General features: G+C 34.5%; 1 protein-coding gene across 1 annotated transcript in view; it reads left to right on the top strand.

Moving 5' to 3' along the window:
- XPR1 (xenotropic and polytropic retrovirus receptor 1) overlaps positions 1–23927 on the top strand; it is a 205483-nt gene that overhangs the window by 21127 nt on the left and 160429 nt on the right. The window contains exon 2 of the mRNA XM_070591733.1: positions 4948–4999. Coding sequence (XP_070447834.1) covers positions 4948–4999 — 52 coding nt within the window. The remainder of the gene's footprint in view (positions 1–4947; positions 5000–23927) is intronic.

Genomic DNA, 23927 nt, shown 5'->3' on the forward strand with positions numbered 1-23927 from the left:
TTTGTATTGGCAATATTATTGAATATATATGTTAAGTTTGAACTATACCCTATTTTGTACAATAGAGATGTTTCAGAAAGTTTACGTAATATAATTAGGAGATGTTGTTTTAAGCATATGCAAACTGTGATCTGCATATATTTTCTTAGGAGTTTGTAGGTTTCCTATGAGAATTAAAAATATAATGTGTTCATGTCAGCAATCATCTGAAAATGTAAAAGGAGCATATTCTAGATCATCTAGATGACCATCTTATAAACTAGTGATGCCAGCCAAGAGATTACAATCCCTATGTTTATGCTTGTTTGGTAATGTTGGCTCCAGGTACTACTGTACTACTTTGTGAAGAGTTAGTAAGAGCTGAGGCATATCTAATGTGTAAGTGATGTATTCCTGTCCAGTAGACGGCCAAATGATGCCACAGCCCACTGTATGACGTAAGTTTTGTGACAGTTCACATTCTATTAGCTAACATTCTTTGAGCATCTTCTATGTTCTAGGCACTGTTCTAAATACTCTTCATGTATAATCATGAATCATAATTAATATAAGGATCTGTGTTTTAGGAGTTCTCAATTCTCATAACAGACCTGTGAGGTATGTGTGATCAGTATTTCTGTTTTACAGATGAGGGCACTGAAGTACACAAAAGTTAATTTTCCCAAGCTTACACAGCTGATAGTAGAGTTGGTTTTCATACACTTTGTCTGACTCCATAGCTCCTAGCCACTCTGCTATGCTCGTTCATAGTAGAGAGAGGTACTAGGAGAGTTACATCACATCTAACACAGTCTTACTGGCATTCCACACTCAGAAGAGGAGGTGTATTGGCAGTCAGCATTGTAGTCATGTTACCAATTGAGATTTTGTTTCAGCAAACATCTTTTTTCCTGTCATGTTAATGTTTTTGGTTGAACACTAGTGGTTTTTTGTTTGTGTTTGTATTTAATTTATAAGATTTTACTGTTATATGAGTTGTTATAAGCACTAAGAGTTTTGTTGTAGTTTATGTATGTTTCAATATCATTATTACAAAAATAATTTAACACTCAGATTACAGTGTAGAGCTGCTGATATAAAGGATTGCTTTGAATCCTTTGGAAATCAAAGAAATCTTTTGTAATGCATGTGAATACATGTTGATTTCATTTATTATACAAATTCAGAGTTATCTATGATGTATTGGATTTCTTTAAAGTGAGGCAGTATGAATCAAGGACACTCTGAGTTTGTTCTTTTTTGCATTTGGATGTAGTGCTCCCAACCCAGGCAAGTGCTCTGAGTGACTCATATTATAGACAAACAATCCATAGATACTAATATGGACAATTCGTTGTAGGCTCTTTCCCCCTGCTAGTTCCCAATTGGAGCCTATTCTCTTGTTACAGACATAGGATGGTATCCTATTTATGGAGTTCTCTAGAAGCTATTACTGTAAAAACATAGAGGGTCTCTTTTTCAGAGGAAGACTGAAGTAATAAGCAAAAAGAGTTGTCCCTGATTTCACTGAGAGTTGTCTTGATTTAAATCAAATTATGAGTCAGTTTTATAATCAAAATGAAGACTATTATCATTTTTCTCTTTATAAAATTTTAATCATCTTTTAAAAACTTAATTTGGTAGCCTTTCCTTTTGAAAATTTAGTTCATTTTCATTACATGTCAGAGATTCTGGTTAGTGTGCTTTCTCAGTGTGCTTTGTTAATCATCTTTAAAGTAATTTTCTCCAAGAAAGAAACCCTTCTAAATTCAGGAACTGTTTATTGAGCTTCTACTGTGTACAAGCTGCTCAGCTAGTCATTGATGGTTTATTGATAGCATCATTTAATTTGAGTACACATGCCTATTATATTCCAGAATTAGAAAAACTTCATTCAGATATTTGAGTCTCTGACATTACCTGCTCTCATGATTGATTTATTTCCATAAATATTCTCTGGCTGGATTTATTTGTTCCTTTCTTCTTCTACTTCTAGAGGTTTACTCTGCTCTGAGCAGTCTATTCATTTACCTTCTTAAAATACCCTATGGAAGAACTGTAACATAGCCACCACTCTACGCTTGTATAGGACTTGAATATAACATTCCAGTCTGTAAACTGAAATAACGACTTTCTGATGTTTGGTAAGATCTTCTACACTTAACTGGAACTGTAACATAGCCACCACTCTACGCTTGTATAGGACTTGAATATAACATTCCAGTCTGTAAACTGAAATAACGACTTTCTGATGTTTGATAAGATCTTCTACACTTAACTGGAACTGTAACATAGCCACCACTCTACGCTTGTATAGGACTTGAATATAAAATTCCAGTCTGTAAACTGAAATAACGACTTTCTGATGTTTGGTAAGATCTTCTACACTTAACTGGAACTGTAACATAGCCACCACTCTACGCTTGTATAGGACTTGAATATAAAATTCCAGTCTGTAAACTGAAATAACGACTTTCTGATGTTTGGTAAGATCTTCTACACTTAACTGGAACTTCAACTGGAAGTTAGTGGTCTCTGAGACGTCTGAAATTGTAAAGAAAATAGTGAGCCTATATACATTTTTCTTAAAAGAAGTTCCATACCTTTGTCATATTCAGTTAGGGCTTTTGTATATAAATAAATTTAAGAATTAATGGTCAGTAAGCATGAGGCTGAGCTTCAAATGTAATCTTAGAAAAGCTGTGGCCCACTAATAAAGGTTTTCCAAAAAGATTTCTGTTTGCGTATTTTCTATCATGACTTCTGATCCCAAATGTATTTCTTTTTACTGACACCAACAACCCTTTCTCCAACATCAAATGGGTGTCTAACGATTCAGTTCAATTCTGACACTAACTCTCTGGAGTTAGTACAGACTCTGTGGGTTAAGGGCTTAGTCCCGCAAGACTGCCCCTGCTTAAGATGCCAGCTGCAAATGGGGTACCCAGGCTACCCACACTTCTGCCTGGCTGACTACAAATTTGGAGATTCCCACCCCCTCACCCTCAGTTTGATAATTTGCTAGAATGACTCACAGGACTCATGAAAGTGCCATGCTTACCCTTACAGATTTATTGTAAAGAATACAACTTAACAGTCGAATGGAAGAGATGCATAGGTAATGGCGTGGGGACAGGGGTGGTGCAGAGCTTCCATGCCTTCTCCCAGCATGTCAGTGTGTTCATTAACCTGGAAGCTTTCTGAACCCTGACGTTTTTTGGAGCTTTTATGGAAGTTTCATTACATAGGCATGATTGATTACATCTTTGGCGCTTGGTGATTGAACTCACTTTTTAGCCACTCTCCTTTCCTCAGAGGTCTGGGAGTGGGGCTGAAAGTTTTAACCCTCTAATCACAGTAATCAGGTGGTTGGGTTTTCCTAGGTCCAACCACCATGCTGAAGCTATCTAGCCCTGCCTCCTGCCCCCCATGAGCCATCTCGTTAGTACTCAAAAGACAGTAAATCCCAAAGGTTTTTGGAGCGTTGTGCCAGGAACCTGAAACAAAGGGCACGTATTTTTTTATTATACCACAACTGTATTACTTTATTGCCTAAAATTCTATTATAGTGAATCTTATTGAATATTTTTGGATTTAAGCATGTGTGACATCAAAATTTTTATATATACATAATTTTCCTACAAAAATTCTTTAGAAAATATAGGTTAAAATGAACAAAAATGCATTGATTTAAAATTTTTAATTTTCCTCGTTTCATTGGGAATCTTTTTTACTGTATATTGTCAGGCTTGGTTAGACAGGGAACTAACAGTTTGGTCACTAATCTAAAGTGAATGGTAAATTCACTAGGGAAGAATATAATTTACTAGATTGAATACAGAGTGGGTTACCCTGGAGGTTTATTTCTTCTTTTTTGTTTTTTATATGCTTTAATGACTCTCCGCTAGTGGTTCTGGGGAGGGCTAATTTTGTCCCCCAGGAGACATTTGGCAGTGTCTGGAGACGTTTTTGGTGGTCGCAACTTTGGAGAGGGGGGTTGCTGCTAGTATCTAGTGGGTGTCTAGATGCCAGGGATGTTATTAAAAATCCTATTATGCACGGAATAGCCCCTGACAACAAAGAATTATCTGGCCAAATGTCACTTGTACTGAGGTTGAGGAAGGCCGATTTAAGAGTGGCTAATGGTTAGATGGTATTTAAAGCTTTGAAGCTATGGGACTGGATAAAGTCACCTAAGCTTATGACCAGCTCTTCAGCTCTAGAGCCTTATCCACTTAATTGATTCTCCCATTTTGATAGGTGTGGAGAAATGCTTTTCATTCCTATCTCAAAACCGCTTATTGAGAGACCAAACTGCAACCATCCAAATTACCTAAATGTGATTGTTAGTTAATTTACTAGTTTGGAAAAAAGCCCCCGAACCTGTACTATCTTTATCGTCCTGAACTCTTGTGGAGGACTTTGCAGACCTCCACTGAGAAGTATTTGTATTCAAGGTGAAAAGAATTCTGGAGATACTCTACTCAGCAGTATGAATGTACTTAACACTACTGAACTGAAATCGTTAAGATGGTGATTTTTATGTTACGTATGTTATCACAATTAAAAAAATGTTTTTCCCAGCATTTCGTATTTTCTTATGGAGTGTTCCATTTTCTTCTTCTAGGACCATTATTCTCAGCTCTATCACTGTTTTCTTTTAGTCAAGAGAGTTTAGGATCTTTCAGGTGATTTTTTATTCTTTTCAAATTGCTTTTAATTTTTAAAGCATACAGATTAGCTTTTGTCCTAAAGATTGGACAGTACTGGATTGACATGAAAGTATAGTATTTGGGTTTTAGCTTTTTAAAAGTTACTTGAAGTATTTCACTAAGTTCTTAATTTAGGTAACCATATGTGGTCATTGTTTGGTTATTGAAAAAGAAGTAATTCAAAAGAAAAGCTTCAAATGCTTTTAGTTTAAAGATTACTCAGGATTTCATGTATTTCTTTTCTTTCTTTTAATAGGCTTTCAAGGATATGCTGTATTCAGCTCAGGACCAGGCACCTTCTGTGGAAGGTAAGATGCATTAACCCCTACATTTAGTTGCATAAAACTTCTTTCTAAGGAAAGATAATTTAAACTGCACAGTATAAAACTAATATAACCAGCCCTATTATATAGATCTTTTTTTTGCTTTTTATAATATGTATTATGATTACTTTGTATTTCAATTAAAATTTTTTTTGTTTAGCTCACATTTAGTCTCTGAAGGATCTCTTAATATCCTTAAATCACCTTAGTATTGTGAATCACAGATATTGGTTTAGAGTCAAAGTTCTTATCTGTGTTGTGCCCCGCCCCCCGCCCTGATGTAGTTTAATAACTTTCTCTCCATCCATCCATCCATCCATCCATCCTTCCATCCATCCTTGCTTCCTTCCATCATTCAGTGAATCATTAGTCCATAATTAGTCTGGACATCACAGCTTTTCATTTCTATTTATGCCATGTCTTTAGACTGGGACTAGTAAAACAATGGAGCATATTTACTCTGTGTGTCTGTGTGTTTTATAATCGTGTATGTGTATGCTTGTGCACAGTTTGACAGTCATAAAATGACTGACCTACAGACAGTGGTTCTCTCTCCAATTATCTTTATTGATCCTTTCTTTTCTGTTACCTCAGCTTCTGCTCACCAGCTCATTCTTTATGGGTTTAACCTTTGATAGGTTTGGAGACTTGTAAATTAAAGTTTTAGGAGTTCTTATATCAGTAAATAATTAGGAGCTAATTCAACAACTATTTCTTGAGGAAGCGTAACTTCTGAGGCTTGGTATTCTTTTAAAATTTTGCATCACATTTTTTCAGGAGAGAGGAATGTGAAAAAGTGTATGCCAAAAATATTCTAATGTGTACAGATTAATATCTTTATGATATACCAAACTGGAATTCTATGAAGTCATTCTAGAAACAGTCTTTTGGAGGCTTATTTTTATGGCATATAACAGGTGCTGAAGTTGTTTAATAAAACTACGGATCTATAATGAAAAATCTCATTGTCTTTAATAACATAGAAATGTACATCTTTCATCTCTAACTATTCTGAATTCAAAATGTGCTCTCTTCAAAATCTCAAAATCTTTACCAGGGTATTGGCACTTAGATATTAGTGTTATAATATGTCACTGAATTTGGGTTACAGTATATTTTAATTTTCTAATATATAAATGAAGACACTTAAAGATTTATCAGAATGTTTAGTTCTTTATTGGGTTGTTATCTCTTATTTATTTTTTTTTTTTTAAGATTTTATTTTTTCCTTTTTCTCCCCAAAGCCCCCCGGTACATAGTTGTATATTCTTCGTTGTGGGTCCTTCTAGTTGTGGCATGTGGGACACTGCCTCAGCGTGGTTTGATGAGCAGTGTCATGTCCGCGCCCAGGATTCGAACCAACGAAACACTGGGCCGCTTGCAGCGGAGCGCGCGAACTTAATCACTCGGCCACGGGGCCAGCCCCTGTTATCTCTTATTTTATGTGTTCTAAAGTGTACCTCCTCAAAATGTTTTAAGAATGTAAGAAAAATGAAATTACATGGAAGTTAAACTGATTCTCTCACCTTGTGTAACTTGCTTTAATGTATTTTTTTTTGGTTTTATTGTCAGATTGACCTACTTTAATTTTTTTTAAGTTTTGCCATCTGATTTGTAACAAACATACTCTGAGATATGTTGTAAGTTATGATGATCTTTATTCCTCCCTCCATGCTAGATCATGTTGCTAGTAATTTTCATATACTTTTAGCAGTTACTAGAGAAAAATTGAATTCTGTGAAAGTATGCTAAAATGACAAATATTTATAGTTAAGAACTTTTCCTTTATCTTATTGCGTAGAAACATTAACTTCTTTGGACCGCGTTAGAAATAGGGAGTATTGTAGGCTGATCTTACAGAGTATGTGCTGCTTTCATACGGGAAATATTCTGCACTTGTTTGTTCTTTCTACTCTCAGATAATCAGACTAGAGCTGTGTAGTTTTTATCTTTTTAAAATGAAATTTTCTCTTTTCAGACACTGGAGAATTGAAGGTCTTGGAAAGTGGTTTAAAGAAACATTGTATGTAGTATTGAGGTTAGAAAAAGTTATTAAAAGGACTATAATTTTGTCTCTCATTTGCTTTGTGATACTACATTAACTTACTATCTTTTATACGGTGTTAAGTTTAAATGATTATTTCTGTCATTCTTTTGTTCTTGCTGTTGAGTTTGTATCTCTAGGCTTTTATTTAGCTGTTAGCTATAAAGTAATGCAACATGAGCAGATATATCAACAAAGTCCAAAATAAGACTTTAAACTTTTAACATTTTTAAAGGGAAGAAAAGTTCAATAGACCTCCATTATTTTTTTGAATATTGTCTTTCTCTCTTTTCTTCACTCTCCTTTCTTCTACATCTGAGGTTTTAGTAGACTTAAAACCTTTGGTGCCAGTGAGAAAGTTTTCTTTTAATCTTAAAACTGTAGCATACCATAAATTGGTGGTTCTCAAATCTGCTGCACATTTAGCTCAATTTACCTGTGTTTTGTTTGTTTCTTTTACAAATATTGATACTTGGTCCCCATCTCAGGCTAATTAAAATTGGATCGAGGGGTGGAACCCGGGTATTGGTAGTTTGAGTCTCCCCAGGTGATTCTACTATTAAAACCAAAGTTGAGAACTCCTGCCATAAATCTTAAAATAATTTTAGGTCAGTATGGTTAATGCTAACTTCTTTTACACAGTAATTAACCAGTGGGTTTATAGGCTTCTTAAGTTCATTGATAGTTTGATTACTCTGTTAGCATATGGGGAGTATTTTTTGTTTGTTTATAGCATCTAGAGGACATTTATTTTTACAATGTTTATTGTATTGAACCGAATCTAAGTAATAGCTGTACTGATTATGTACATATGTTAAATGGTTATAATTTAACATCATTGTTAGAATGTAAGAACATTTTTGCTGGTTTGTTACTTAAGATGAATTATATTAAAATAAGTAGCTTTCTCATATTTCACACTACTTTAGTTTAAGATGGAGAGTGAAGATTGGTTTATTTGATAAAAGTGTATTAGATAGAAGGCATAGTATATGAAAGTTTTTCTTGATAAGAAGTTTACCACAGACACTATTTTTTATACTGTGAATTATTTTTTTCTAATTTGGTAGGACATTTTGAGATACTGCCTTTACTCTTCATTGATAAAGTGGGCTTTTTTCCCATTTGAAAGTAAACCAATCAAACAAAATAATTTTAGTGTGTTAAGAAATCAAGCAGTGTTTACTTAAAGTTGCTTTTATTACTCAAACAAATAAACATTCAGATTCATGGTTATTTTGCTTCAGTCATCTTTTGAGAGTGAATTTCATGAACTATTTTTACATTGATTCATGAAAAATAGTTTCTATTTTTATTTAAAATAAATTTCTTACGATTGTAACTGGGAAATGCTCATATTCTGAAATAATATATAAGAATATATCAATGCTTATGTAAGATTAAGAATGCTTAAAGACTTATTCAGGCATTCTTTTTTATCACTTTATATCTAATCTCCTTTGATATATATATCATGACCTACTCTGTGTAATCTCTGTTATTTTTGGTAACCATTTACATTTGGGAGTATATGACTGAGAAGATGACTTAAAATTCTGTGTTAAAGCTTATACAATGTGTTGATTTTCAAATAATGGCATAAATAATCACACATTTTACTGTTTATTTTGTTAGCTTTTTCTGCATAAAGACTCGTAGAACAGCATGCATGACAGTAGAATAAGGGTATTAAAATGACTAGAATTGTGGATTTGTTTTTTCACGTGTTGGGGCAGACACACACTTAGAGTCCTTAGAGTCAGTCCTTCAGGGAGTAATGTTTTGAGGAATTTTTGGAAAATGATGCTAAAAACCTGGAAACTGTAACGTGTTTTTACAATTCCTGCTGTCACTGAGGTATTTGGTATTTGGGTATTTGGGACAGATTAAATTAAGCTGTAAACTAGAGGTTCCCCATGAGTGAATCAGTCACACCTTAATAATCAGGATTGTTTCGATGCAAGACAATTTATTGTAGTTATGAAAACAGAACTCTTAATCATAGTACCTGTTTGACATAGTCAAATTTGACGAAATATGACTATGTCAGATTTTCATTGATAGAGAGCAGTGGAAAATATAAATTGATGTATTTTCACCTTTTTTCTCATGCTTTCTTTGTTTCTGTTTGGTGTCTCAGTTACTTTATGGAATTAATCTACTTTGGTAAATATTCATATCTTTCTTTTGGGGGAACTTCCCCTTTCCCCAGGATACTACTGATACATATAATTTATGTACATATATATTTATGCACTATTCATATAATTTATACACTATATTAATTATTTTAGTTTTTACTCTGAATTAATTTCAAGTAAAGCTTCAAACTTTATTTTGCCATCCTCTTTTTAAAATGTAGTATCTTTTGTTTAGAAACATGAACATTTTCCATCTTATAATGGAAAAATACGAGAATCTGATAGTCAACTTAGGTCACAGAATTAAGAGATCATCGACACTTCTAATTGAAAGGGTCTTTAAAAGATTGTTTTGCCTAACCCTCGTTTTAGATTTGTGCTATCTGAGACCAAGCCAAGGTTGCGTGGCTCAGAAAAGACAATCAGGATTACTAATGCTGTATGTGACAACAAAAGGAGAATTCCAGAGACTAAACTCATATTGAAACATAAAGAGACTTTTTATATTGACTTTGCATTTTTATCCAAATGATATCTTTGGATAAAATTTTTAATTGGACATTTCCTTAGGTATCTGTATTTTATTTTATTTTATTTTTTAAAAGATTTTATTTTTTTTCCTTTTTCTCCCCAAAGCCCCCAGGTACATAGTTGTATATTTTTAGTTGTGGGTCCTTCTAGTTGTGGCATGTGGGACGCCGCCTCAGCGTAGCTCAAGATGAGCAGTGCTATGTCCACGCCCAGGACTCGAACTGATGAAACCCTGGGCGTCCTGCAGCGGAGCGTGCAAGCTTAACCACTCAGCCACGGGACCGGCCCCCTGGTCTTTGTATTTTAAAAAGATTTATGAAGCATGACTTACTTTGAATAATACAGAACTGTTTGACTTGCGTCAGTTAGCTTGTATCTTTCAAGAAATCTCTTTCTGCTAATTTTTTTTTATTACTCTATGTAGTTCCCAGAAGTATTGGGGAAGGTTTATAGAATTAGATAAAATATATTAGATAACGGTAGTTACAGAGGTTAGAATAAGGGGAAAATAAAGATAGAACAGTGAGATAAAGCTCCAGTAAATTTAATTTATAGAATAGCTACCTTAAAGATCCTGGACCAGAAAAAGAACATCAGGTACAAATTAAAGAAATCTGAGTAAATCATGAACTTTCGTTAATAATGTATGATTATTGGTTTATTAATTGTGACAAATGTACCATACTCATGTAAGATGTTAATAGGGGAAACTGGGTGAGGGGTATATGGGAACTCTGGACTACCTTTGCAACTTCTCTGTAAATTTAAAACTGTTCTAAAATAAAAAGCTTATTAAAATAAATAGATGCCATAAGGTTATATGCAGTTGTCAGAATCTAATTGTAAATTCAACTGAATTTTCTGGAGTTCAGAAGATAGAGAAGAGCACGATTAATTTCAGAATTCACATAAGGCAAATTTATACCAGTTCCTCAGAAAAAGACCAGCTTTTACTAAACATGAGATTTGAAAGAAATTCTTCCTTTGGACCTTCATGAAGAGTGTTTTGTTTGGTATGGTGAGTAGTATCCCCAAAACAATTTTACAAATAGCGTAACAGTGAGTTTCATAAGGCTACTGCTTACAATCCAAGGGTGTAATGTAAAAATGTATTATAATGACCTACAAGGTCCTAAATATTTCTGGTCTTATGTCTATGACCTCACTTGCTGCCGTTTCCCCCTTGTTCACTCGGCTTCAGTCATATTGCCTTTCTTTCTGTATCTACATCAGGCCAAGCTTGCTTTTAAATAGGACGTTTGCTCTTGCCCTGTGTCAAGAATCATTAGATCGTTCCATGGCTGTGTCCTTCAAGAGGCCATATGAATATCCCATCTTATATAGCCACTCAGTTACTTTATATTACATCATCCTGTTTTATTTATTTCTTTGCTTAGCATTTGTCGCTTTCTGATATCTTGTGTTTTTTCATTGATTTATTAATTCTCTTGAACCAATATAAGTCCTTTTAGACCAGAGATTTTGTCTTTTTTTTTTTTTTTTTTTTTACTGTTTCATACCTGGTATCTAAAATATTTACTGAGCACAGCAGTGTGTAGGAATAAAAACGAATCCTTTCCCTCAGTCTTCCTTGAAGCCAGTGTACTATTTATGGGAAAAAAAAGAGTAAGTTAAGCTTAGCTTGCTTCTTTGTTTTTATTTTGGTCTTTTGATTTTTAATTTTAACTTCTCTTGATCTTTAGATGCAGAATTTTACCTCTGATTAGATTGCTAAGCATATCATTTATTGTTGTTTTATAATGCTGACACTGTAATTTTGTAAGGTATAGTCTGAGGTGACCCATGTAGCATTTCTTTAAAACCAGTGATGATATGAGATCCCTAGTTTAAAGATTTCGTGTTTTTGTGGCATTGTATTGTCTTGATGCCAAGCATAAAGTTTCTCCTGATTGCTGAGAAATTATATTTTATAAGGTATTTAGTGACCATATAGTTTTTGTAAGACATTAAATTACGACTTCCCATGATTTTACATGTTTGGTATGCCTCCTTTCAAAGATACATAAAATAGGCATAGAGTTGAAAAATTATATATGAATTGTTGATTTTTTTCATATATGTCTACTGAGTGGAATATAGAGATTATTTGAATTAAAATGTAAAGACCTATTGATGCTTTGATTGTTTTCCTCTCACATTTTGCCTCCCTTGTTATCTTATAAAGTATTCCTTTTGCTGGGGAGTATACATAGCTAATGTTAATACTGCTCTCTGATTCATTTAGCTTAATACGGCTATCTGACTTTCTGAAATGGAGTGAACAGATACAGCTAAGGACATAAGTCACTGGTCACTGACCACAACTAGACTAACCTCTGCTTTCTGCCATTTCTTCTTTAGTTCTCCCACTCCCTTCCCAATCTTGTGAACAGATTTTGTTGGATAATTTTTGCTTCTGTTCCCTCTGCTTATTTAACTTGGTTAGCAGATGTGTTACAGTCTCCCTAAGCTCCTTAGAATTCAGCTCTTAGTGGCGTTGAAGATGAAAGTATGCTTGTAAATTATTCATTCTGATTATACGCTCGAAAGGACAGAGTCCACTTCAGGCATCTTCTTCTACTTCACCTCTGTCCCCAGGTCTTTGTTGTTTTAACAGATGTGAGCTTGCTTTTTAGTTCTAGAGGATAGAAGACTGAACTGCATTTCTAAAATTCATGAAGTAGTTTTTTTGCATATATAGGATTACTGTCAAATCTATGCATTCATAATACATTACTTTTCTCATGTTATTTATAATCTTCTGTCTCCCCTTCCCCCAGTTTTCCATTTCATTATCCTGTATCACCTCTTTAAAAAATTATTTACGTGACTTTTCTGACCTGGAAATCATGTGATATTTATAATAGGGAGAGCCATATCTAATTTGCTACATTTTCAGCTGGACAGTAGCAGGAGAGTATCTTTTCTCAGTTCCACTTTTCTGTTAGTGTTATTTTGTCTAGTCATGTATTGTGGATTTTTAAAAATCCTTCTGCTTCTGGTGGGTTAATGTTGCATGATAAGACTGTGTACTAGGGACTAGTAGAGAGTTTAACCCCTAAAATGAAATGCTAGATTCATTTGTAGCTGCTGCAACCTTGTTTTGAGAGCCATAAAAAAATGTAGATAGCTAAGAGTGGAAGTTGAGACAAGAGCCAAGGCAACAAGATAATTGTCATCTCTTCAGGAATGAAATATTTTCAGTCCTCCATTAACTTCTTTTAGAAAGGATGGAAAGACCTGATTGATATTCAAAGCCATGAAATGGAGTTATTTCTGAAGGGTCTGCTTATTTCATGTTTACTCTGGAAAAGGATTGCATCTTCATTTGTATTGTGGGAGTGACAACTTCTAGATAGCAAGTATTATTACCTTCAAAATAAACATGTATTCTTTAAAGATGCCACCAACCTCAAACTAGTTCACTAATAGGAAAGATGTGGTTCTGAATAGTAAATAGCATTACTATTCAAGTTGACAAAATATCTACTTCTGTTTCACAGAAAGAGAATTAAATGTAATTTAATGCTCATTGCTAGGATATCAGATGATATAAATAGGTAGTAAAATTATTGATAGAAATAATAACAGCTTTGAGTAGCATACAGGTAGGAACCTAGAAGAAATGAAGAAGAAATATTTTGAACACAATCTTGTAATCCTTTCTTTGTGACACCGAAGAGTATTTAAAATATTTTTGGTGTTTAAAATTTTCCTTCACTTGTAAAAATCAGTAACTTATAGAGGCACTGTAACAATTATTACACAGTGCTATTTATTTTTGTATTGTTAAGTTTGAGAGACGGTCATAAAGTAGAGAAGGGATAATTACAAAATATTAAATCATGAAACAAAAAAGGTCTAGGATTATTGGTATATATTCTACACGGTAGAGGAAAAGATATAATACCAAAAGAGTCAATCTGGTGATTTCAGATAAAATTTCCTAAACTAGCTGTTAGAAAACTGGAACAATTGTTGAAGCTTAAAACTGGCAGAGTTTAAAGTAAGGGAAGTTCCACTTTATGCTCTTTTTTGTTTTCTTTAGGCAGGGTCCCCTTAGGTGTTTAATGAAAGAATGCCAATGAGAAAGGTAGAAAGAACCATAAAAAGTTAGGATCAGAGAGTAGTTTTCCAGCACTGAGTGAGAGTATACATCATTGAATAAAAGAACCAAGAATTCCTGACCTCAAAATGGAGAAGGTACTCTAAAAATCGTTTAAATTTACAATAACTTCTAATTATTGAGGCAATCTGAGGAAGGACTAGGTAGTCAATAATTGAAAGAGTAGATAATCCCTTTTATTAGTTTTCTGTGACTGCTGTAACAATTAGCCACAAACTTGGTGGCTTAAAATAAGAGAAATTTATTCTCTCACAGTTCTGGAAGCAAGAATCTGAAATCAAGGTGTTGGCAGGGCTGCATTCCTGGAATTTGGGGAGGAGAATTTGTCTCTTCCAGCTTCTGGTGATTGCTGGCTTCTTTGGCTTGTGGCCACTTCACTTCAATCTCTCCCTTCTCCTCCATTTCTCTATTCATTTTCTGTGTATCTAAGGACATTTTTCGTTGGGTTTAAGGCCACCTAGATAATTGAGAATGGCTTCATCTCAGGATCCAAAATTATATTGCACAGACCCTTTTCCCAAATAAGATAACATCACAGAATCGGAGGATTTGACGTGGATATCTTTGGAGGGGGTGTATTTTAAGCCTACCATATTCCTAAATGTAAATTGAAAAAATGCGTTGTAATGTTCTTTGTTCAAATTGTGAACCAGAGCTAGAGGTCCAAATGAAGCATTTGCTTTCACATTCTAATCTACCTGCTTTGAAAGAAGCAGTCAAATGGTGTCGAAGAAAAATTCAGGTATGACACCCAGAAAATGAAAACCTAGCTAGTAGTCAGACTTGACTGTGTAAAATTTAGTAAAGGACAGTTTATCTGCCTCTAACTGGAGTTACCTACAAATTATTCCAAACCATCCCTCTTAAGAATTTCTTTTGTATTTCCAGTATCCTTTCTTAGGGAAACCAAAAAGCAAACCCCTTTCTAGCACACAAAGTAAATGTCCCCTCCTCCACCCCAAATTTTTGTTATGGAAATTTTCAAAAATGTACAAAAGTAGATTGTGTACAGAATCCATTTACCCCCTCACCCAGCTTCAATCATTATCAGTACAATACCTAATCTTGTTTCATCCTCCTTGATTATTTTGAAGCAAATTCCAGAAATTACATCATTTTATCTGTAAATGTTTCTCAAGGATAGTCTCTGCCTCCATTACCAAAATACAGTTATCACACATTAAATGTTAATAGTAATGTCTTCATATTAAATATCAGACAAGGTTTATATTTCTCTAATTACTTTATCCTTTTTAAAAAGATTTATTAGTTTGAAGAAAGTCTCAAATAAGATCCATCATATGGTATGTTGTGATTGATTAATAAGTCTCTTAATTCTCCATTGTTCTATAGTGGCACCACCCAGTATGGTAGCCACTAGCCCCAGGTAGCTATTTAAATTTAAATTAATTAAAATTAAAATGAAATATTCTGATCCTCCATCACACTACCTATATATCAAGTGCTCAGTAGTCACATGAGGTCAGGGGCTACCATATTGGATAGCACAGGATATTTCTCTCATCAAAGAAAGTTCTGTTGGTTAGAGCTGCTCTATGTAGGTTTCCTCTCCAACTCTTTTATTTTTCTTGCGTTTTCTATTTTCCTTTTTAAAATCTTATTATCATTATTATTTGGTGGAACAAACTGGTTTGTTTGTTTTTTTTGGTCTCCCAGAGTCTAGATTTACTGATTGTACTTCTATGGTGTACCTTAACGTGGTTTCTGTTCTCTGTATTTCCTGTAAATTTGTAGTAAATCTAGAGGCTTGATCTAATTCAGACTAAATATTATGTATGTATATATTTTCCCAAGAACACTTTATAGGTGCTAGTGTGTACTTCTGTTAGGAGGGCTATATATCATCAGATGTTTCTCTCTTTGTAATGTTACTAGCTATGGAAGATCATTGCCTAGCCCTAGATCCATGAATTCATTAAGGTTTACAAAGTGGTGATATTCTAATGCTGCTGTGTTTTATTAACCAGAATTCTATAAAAAGAAACTTCCTTCATCCACTGGTTAGCCTTAGCTACAGATTGTATAGAAAGGGTAGGGCAGTTGCCTAATTCTTTCCCTTTATTTTCTAATTTTCAAAATAATATTGGTTCTTGACATTTTTAGAGATGACCAGTGACTTTTTTTTTAAGTTTCATAATGAATTAATATATTTAAACACATTTGGTGTGTTTTGGTCCAGTGTAGTTTTGTTTTGTTTTTTGTTTTTTTTTGGTGAGGAAGATAGGCCCTGAGCTAACATCTGTTGCCAGTCTTCTTTTTGCTTGAGTAAGATTGTTGCTGAGCTAACATCTGTGCCAGTCTTCCTCTATTTTGTATCTGGGACACTGCCACAGCATGGCTTGGTAAGCAGTGTGTAGGTCCACTCCTTGGATCCGAACCTGCAAACCCCGGGCTGCCAAAGCAGAGTGTGTGAACTTAAGCACTATGCTACCAGGCCGGCCCCTGGTCCACTGTAGTTTTTATCCTTATTAATGATTAAATTTTCAACTTTGGCCCAGTGAGAGCCTCTTCAGGTGATTTCCTTAGTCGTTTTAATATGACCCTTGTTGTAGTCGTTGATAGCTTCTTTTCTATCTGATATGATAAAATTTTCCAGACTCATATGTTTGCGGCCTGTGACCTGAGATCAACCATTTGCCAAGGAGTCTTGGTTCTTCTAGTGATAACCAATGAGTCTTAATTCCTTTAGAAGCCACATAATGGGCACTTCTTTCAAAGTGTCATTGCTACTAAGTTATTCATTGTTTTAGGTTTTCTTTTTCAGCTGAAAGAAATACGTAATATAATGGGCACTTCTTTCAAAGTGTCATTGCTACTAAGTTATTCATTGTTTTAGGTTTTCTTTTTCAGCTGAAAGAAATACATAATATATACATAATATATACCCACACATGCATGCACATAGACACATTTATAAATATTATATATATATATTTTTAAAGATAAAATACCTCATTCTTTAAAGCTTAGATTCTTAGTATACTTAGAACTTGAAAGTGTCTGCTCTAGCTGAAAAGGTGAGCTGTGGTGATTTTTAGGATTGAATAATACTCTTAGGCATGGTAACCACAAGTATAGCTGTTTGAGATTAGAGTGTTGGGCATAGGGAGCCTACCTATACTGATTAAATTTCCATTTTCTTCAGTGAAGGTTGAAAGGTGAAACCTAATTTTCACCTACAAGACTGTGTGCCAATTTCTGTTTCCTGATGAGAAATTGATCACCTATGTGCTTCTTATAAGAGGTGCGCACCGGTGAGGTTGGAAAAGGAAATTGTATTTATATTGGTGTGTTATCACATGCACTTAATTTTGTCTGTATACCCAAGACACATGAATCTTATTTGAAGTTGAAATATCTATGCTTTGAATCAGGGCATTGCAAATCTAGTGTGATTAGAGATATTTAAAAGTTTCTTTTGTTGCACAATTGCTCTGCAATTCCAACATATGTTCTATTAGGCTATTCACAAAGGAATCTGTTGGTTGTTATAATGAGAAAATGAAATAGCTAAATTTGTGCATTCCTTTTACAAAGAATGGAATAAAATAAGGTAATTTATATTGTAAAATTTATTATTTTTATACTCTTATTTTTTTGGTACAGGATCTCTGTCATCTTAATAGAACCATGGGTTGTTAGCTTTTTAAAAGACTACAGCTAGTCTATTATGTAAAGAAATATATGATATGGTCCACTGGTGACGTGATAAATAAATTAGGGTATTTACAGCAGAGAGGGACTTTTAACAATACAAGAATAACACAGTGTATTAGGTAGATATTCTCTGGAGCAGTTTATCCACAGTGAAAGTAGTAGAAGAATGATTAACGGAGGAGTGGGGTTTGAATTGCTTCTTGAAGCATAGTTACAGCTGTAGGAGAGGGCCTTCTAGGCACCGAGGACCAACAGGACAAAACCAACGGGATGCAAGTACATAAGGCATTCAGGGGAGATTCAGTAGAGCACTTTAAGTGCAACAGAGGGTCGTTGCAGGAGAACAGTGAACTGAAAGAATGAGGCCGAATTTCCAAGGAGCTTAAATTTTTTTAAAAGTTGGACTTTATTTGGTAGACAGACCAGTATACCCCAACATTTAGGGCCATTAGTCTAATGTAAATGAGAATTTAGACATCATTATGAGTTCTTCGTTCTGGTTCAGCACTATCCAAAAGTAGGTAGTCTTGGTGCTGTTTTTAACTGATTTCACAATTAGAAGTCCAGAAGAATGCAGGCTTTAGGTGTGGTACCATCTAGTCTTCAGCTCTCTTACTGTTATGATTCTTCTAGTTGTGTCCTTTTCCATGTTGGGGGTCCTCCAATTGTCTGCCAGCAATAAATAGGGCCACATGCTCCCTTCTTCAAGAGTATTGGAAAAAGCAGATTCATAATTTTTAACTAGCTATATGAACCCAGAATATGCACAGAAGGATTCTTTTTTTTTTTTTGAGGTGAAATTGACATATTTAAAAATTAACCATGTTAAAGTGTACTGAAATCCAGTAGCATTTAATACATTCACAGTGTTGTGCAACCATCACCTTTATCAAGACACAGAGCATTCTTAAATGGAATTTAGTTAAACTGAAAACAAGATTTATGATAATATTGACATATGTTTTTGCTAGCTAATTTTTCAGTCAGTCTATGTCACTTGTAGAAATATATTTCTTTTTTGATCCTTCCTTGCATTCATATTTAAGATATATAATTTTGGGGAATCAAAAAAATAACCGTCAGGATAGAATTTTTCTTGTTTTGATAGTAATTGGAAAAATAAGCAACAAGGTCAGAAAACCTGAATGGGTTTTTTTGTTCACTTTTGAATAGAATGAAATAGTTTATTTAATAGTGGAATTGTTTTTCAAATAAGAACTATCCATGGTGGCTTTTGGATTTGGGAGGTTCTGCCTTTTAAAAGTGCTTACACAACACTATCCGAAATAGGGCTGTGAAGTATAGGAGGCCTCTTTCTCCCTATTCTTATCTGTAGGTTGTGTGTTAGGGAGCTAGAAGGGTGAAGTTTGTGTTCCTAATTTCAGTTTTCTTTCTTTTTTTTTTTTTTTTACCCCAACTCTCCAAAGAATCTGCACTTTTATTTGGAACATCTCAGTAGAAGCAAAGTGTTGATTGTTGTAAACATAAATTCTGGGCATTTGTGTACAATATTTTAGAAAGATTTTAACTTCTATTTTTTACTAAGAAGAGATCTATGGAGTTCTGATTTTGCTTGTGGATATCTTCAATCTCTGTACTAATTTTTTGTCACGGTCTCTTGTTCTCTCTGTGGAGGTGGTGGTGTTGGTGCTGAAGCAGTAACATGAGGAGGATGGCAGTGGTATTTCCAATTAGTGTTTCTTATTTAGGTCTTTTAGAACCCCTAGTGAGAAATTAGAATAAAACAATTAGGTCAGATTAATTTAGAAAAGCTAAGTAGACTATTTAAGGCACTGTATTCAGTCAATATGATACTGTTTTTAGATTCATAAGTTAAAATGCAATTTAATTGGACATATATTACAAATAGGAATTTTCAGAAGTGATGGATTTAATCACTAGCCAATAGTTTTTACCTGTTGTTCTTGTGGATAGTAGCATCTGACTTTCCCATCATCTGTGATTTACAAGACTGGTTCTAAAGAAGTATCTTTAATTTTCTGCTTTTGTTTTATTTAACAAACACTTAGTGACTCCTATGTGTGTTTGAGGTAATGAAAAAGTTTGGAAATAGTTGTGATGGTTGCACAACATTGTGAATGTACTTAACATCACAGAATTGTACATTTAAAAATGGTTAAAATGGTAAATTTTATGTCATGTTATTTTACCACAATTTAAAAAAAAGAAAGAAAAATCAGTAAATAGATATTTCTGGAATGATTTCTTTGTAATTATAAAATTTTTTAGGGGAGATTTTAATACAGAGTGATTTTTAATGCTATACTCCTTGCATAACTGACTCCTACTTTTAGCCCTAAATATTCAAAAGAAGAGGAAAATGGAATCTGGTTATGACTTTTCTTAAATGTTTTTTATGAATGTATTATTTAAAATATCATGCAATTAAAAATTACAAACTTTCATAAAGATAACAGTTAATTTTCTGTGTTGTAAAATTAAACATTTTGTTTTTATACAAAAGATTCCCCCAAATGAAATGAAGTCTAATTTGCATTTTTAAAAAGATAAGCTTCAAATACCTGTAGTCTTTCAAGCATGTAAAGTGACAAAAAAAGCAGTTTTTCTCTCTTTTTCCTGGTTAATATATATATTTAACACCTTTATTGAGGTATAATTGATATTTAAGAAACTGTATATTTGTACATTTAAAGTGTGCAATTTGATGTTATGGCATTTGTATACAGTGATGAAACCATTGCTATAAACAAGATAGTGAACATAACCATCACTCCAGAAAGTTCTCTCACACCTTTTCATAATCGCTCTTTCCCACCCCTGCAACTCCTCTTCAGTCAACCACTGATCCACTTTCTTTCACTAACCATCAGTTTGCATTTTCTAGAGTTTATGTAAATGTTTTGTTTATATAGTATGTACTCTTGTTTGTCTGCCTTCTTTGATTCAGGCTAATTATTTTGAGATCCAAAGTGGTTGTTCCATTTTACGTTCCCACTTACAGTGTATGAATATTCTGTATTTTCCGTGTCCTCACCAGTACTTGGTATTGTCAGTCTTTTTGATGTTAGCTGTTTTAATAGGAACAAAGTGGTGTCTCGTGGTTTTAGTTTGCATTTCTCTAATAACTAATGATATTGAACATTTTCCTTGTGCTTATTTGCCATTTGTATATCTTCTTTGGTGAAATGTCTGTTTAAATCTTTTGCCCATTTTTAAAATTAGGTTGTCTGTTTTGTTATTCTTGAGTTTTGAGAGATGTGGGACCTTTATCAGATGTAGACTTTGCAAAGATTTTCTGCCAGTTTGTGGCTTGTCTTTTCATGTTCTTAAAAGTGTCTTCCCAGGAGTGGAAGTTTTAAAATTTTGATGTAGTCCAGTTTATCGATTTGTTCTTTTATGTGTCATGCTTTTGGTCAAATCTAAGAATTTTTTGTTTAATTCATGGTGCTATGGACTGAATGTATTCCCCCCAAATTCATATGTTGAAGCCTAATCCTTAATGTAATGGCATTTAGAGGTAGGGACTTTGGGAGGTATTAGGTCATGAGAGTAGAGCCCTCATGAATGGGGTTAGTGCACTTATAAGAAGAAAGAGAGAGAGCTTGCCTCCTTTCGCTCTGGTCTCTGCCACGTGAAGATACAACAAGAAGACAGCTGAATGCCACCAGAAAGAGGGTCTCATGAGAACCTGACCATGCCAGCACCCTGATCTTGGACTTCCTAGCCTCCAGAACTGTGAGAAATAGATTTCTGTTACTTAAGCCACGGTTCTGTGTTATAGTGGTCTGAACTAAGATGCACGGTCACAAAGATTTTCTTCTGTGTTTTCATCTAAAAGTTTTATAGTTTTAGGTTTTGCATTTAGGTCTACTGTCCATTTTGAATTAATTTTCTGTATATGGTGTGCCATATGAAACAAAATCAGTTTTTTTTTGCATATAGGTATCAATTGGAACATCATTTTTCGAAAAGACTATCCTTTTCTTCACTGCATTGTCTTTGCATATTTGTCAGAAATCAGTTGTCTGTATGTGTTTGGGTGTATTTCTGCATTACTATAGCTTTAATAAGTCTTGAAATCAGGTAGTGTTAGTCCTCCAGCTTTGTCCTTCTTTTCCATAGTATTTTGGGTATTCTAGGTCTTTTGCATTTCCATATTAATTTTACAATAAGGTGTCTGTTTCTACGAAAAAACCTGCTGAGATTTTGATTGAGATTCTGTTAAATCTTTAGATAAATTTGGGGAGAATTGACATCTTAACTACATGATGTCAATTCTTTTTAATCTTCTAACCTGTGAATAAGGTATATCTTTTCATTTACATATTCTTTAATTTTTGGCAACGTTTTGTAGTTTTCATTGTACAGGTTTTTTGTATCTTTAATCAGATTTATCTCTAAGTATTTAACATTTTTTGATGCTATTATAATGGTATTGTCTTTCCATTGTTAGTATAATAGAAGTACAGTGGATTTATTTGATGTATTTTTTTACCTTTATTAAGATTATCTTGTATTTACTATTTTTACCTAAAATGAAAAGAAATAAAATTACCTCATGATAGCTCAGGAGCCTCTGTGGATGTGCTGCCCTCCTACCGTCCTGCGTCCTGTCTGGAGGTGGGAGCCCAGGGAGCAGTGCTACTCTCACCAAGATCAGGAAGGAATATAATTGATTTTTGTATATTGATCTTGTATCCTGCAGCTTTCCTAAAGTTACTTCTTAGTTCTAGTAGCTTCTTTGTTGTTGTTGTTGAGGAAGCTCAGCCTTCATCTGCCAATCCTCCTCTTTTTGCTGAGGAAGACTAGCCCTAAGCTAACATCTGTGCCCATCTTCCTCTACTTTATATGTGGGATGCCTACCACAGTGTGGCCTGATGAGCGGTGCCATGTCCACACCCAGGATCCGAACTGGCGGACCCTGGGCCACCAAAGTAGAACGTACACACTTAACCGCTGCACCACTGGGCTGGCGCCAACTAGTAGCTTTTTTTGTAGATTCTATCAGATTTTCTATACAGACCATCATGTCATCTGCTAATAAAGACAGTTTTTCCTCTACCTTTCCAATCAGATGTCTTTTATTTCTTTTTCTTGCCTGATTACACTGGGCAGAATCTTTAATATAATGTTGGATAGAAGTGGTGAGAATGGACGTCCCCTCTACTCCTTGATTGCTGAGAGTTTTTATCAGGATTAAGTGGTGTTGGACTTTGTCAGAGGCTTTTCCTACATCTATTGAGGTGATCAAATAGTTTTTCTTTCCTTAGTTTGTTAATTTGGTGAGTTAGATTGATTGATTTTCAAATGTTAAATCAACCCTGCATTCCTGGGATAAACCCCATGTATTAGTCTGCTATACCAAAATACTATAAACTGAGTGGATTATAAACAACAAATGTTTATTTCTTATTGTTGTAGAGGCTGGGAATCCAAGGTCAATGAGCTGACAGATTTGGTGTCTGTTGAGAGCCCACTTCCTCATTAACAGCCATCTTCTCACTGTAAACCTCACATGGTGGAGGACTTGAAGGATCTCTGTGGAGTCTGTTTTTTTTTTGAAGATTTTATTTTTCCCTTTTTCTCCCCAAAGCTCGCCGGTACATAGTTGTATATTCTTCGTTGTGGGTCCTTCTAGTTGTGGCATGTGGGACACTGCCTCAGCATGGTTTGATGAGCAGTGCCATGTCTGCGCCCAGGATTTGAAGCAACGAAACACTGGGCCGCCTGCAGTGAAGCACACTAACTTAACCACTTGGCCACGGGGCCAGCCCCTGTGGAGTCTGTTTTTTAAGAGCACTAATCCCATTGCTGAGGGCGTAACCCTCAAGACCTAAGCACCTCCCAAAGGCCCCATCTCCTAATACCATCACATTGTACATTAGGATTCATATGAATTTTGAGGGGACACAAATACTCAGTTTGTAGCACTCCACTTTGACGTTGCATACCTTTTTTATATTTTGCTTAATTAGATTCACTAAAATTTCATTAAAATTTTTACATCTATATTCATACAGGATATTTGTCTACAGATGTCTTTTCTGGTAATGTCTTTGTCTTGCTTTGGCATCAAGGTAACGTTGCGCTCATAGAATGAGTTGGGAAAAATTCTTTCCTCTTCACTTTTCTGGAAGGGTTTATATTGAACTGGTATTGTTCCTGCTTAAATGTTTGATAGAATTCAGTAATGAAGTCATCTGGGCCTGAAGCTTTCTCTGTGGGGAGGTTTAAATAGGGGTATTTAGATTATCCATTTCTTCTTCAGTGAACTTTGGTAGTTGATGTCTTTCAAGGTGTTTGTACATTTAGTCTAAAGTGTTGAATTCATGGGCATAAAGTTGCTCAAAATATTCCCTTATGATTCTTTTACTAGCTTTAGAATCTGTAGCTATATTACCTTGTTCATTC

This window comes from Equus przewalskii, chromosome 23 (genome assembly GCF_037783145.1).
Source record: "Equus przewalskii isolate Varuska chromosome 23, EquPr2, whole genome shotgun sequence".
Classification (NCBI taxonomy): Eukaryota; Metazoa; Chordata; class Mammalia; order Perissodactyla; family Equidae; genus Equus; species Equus przewalskii.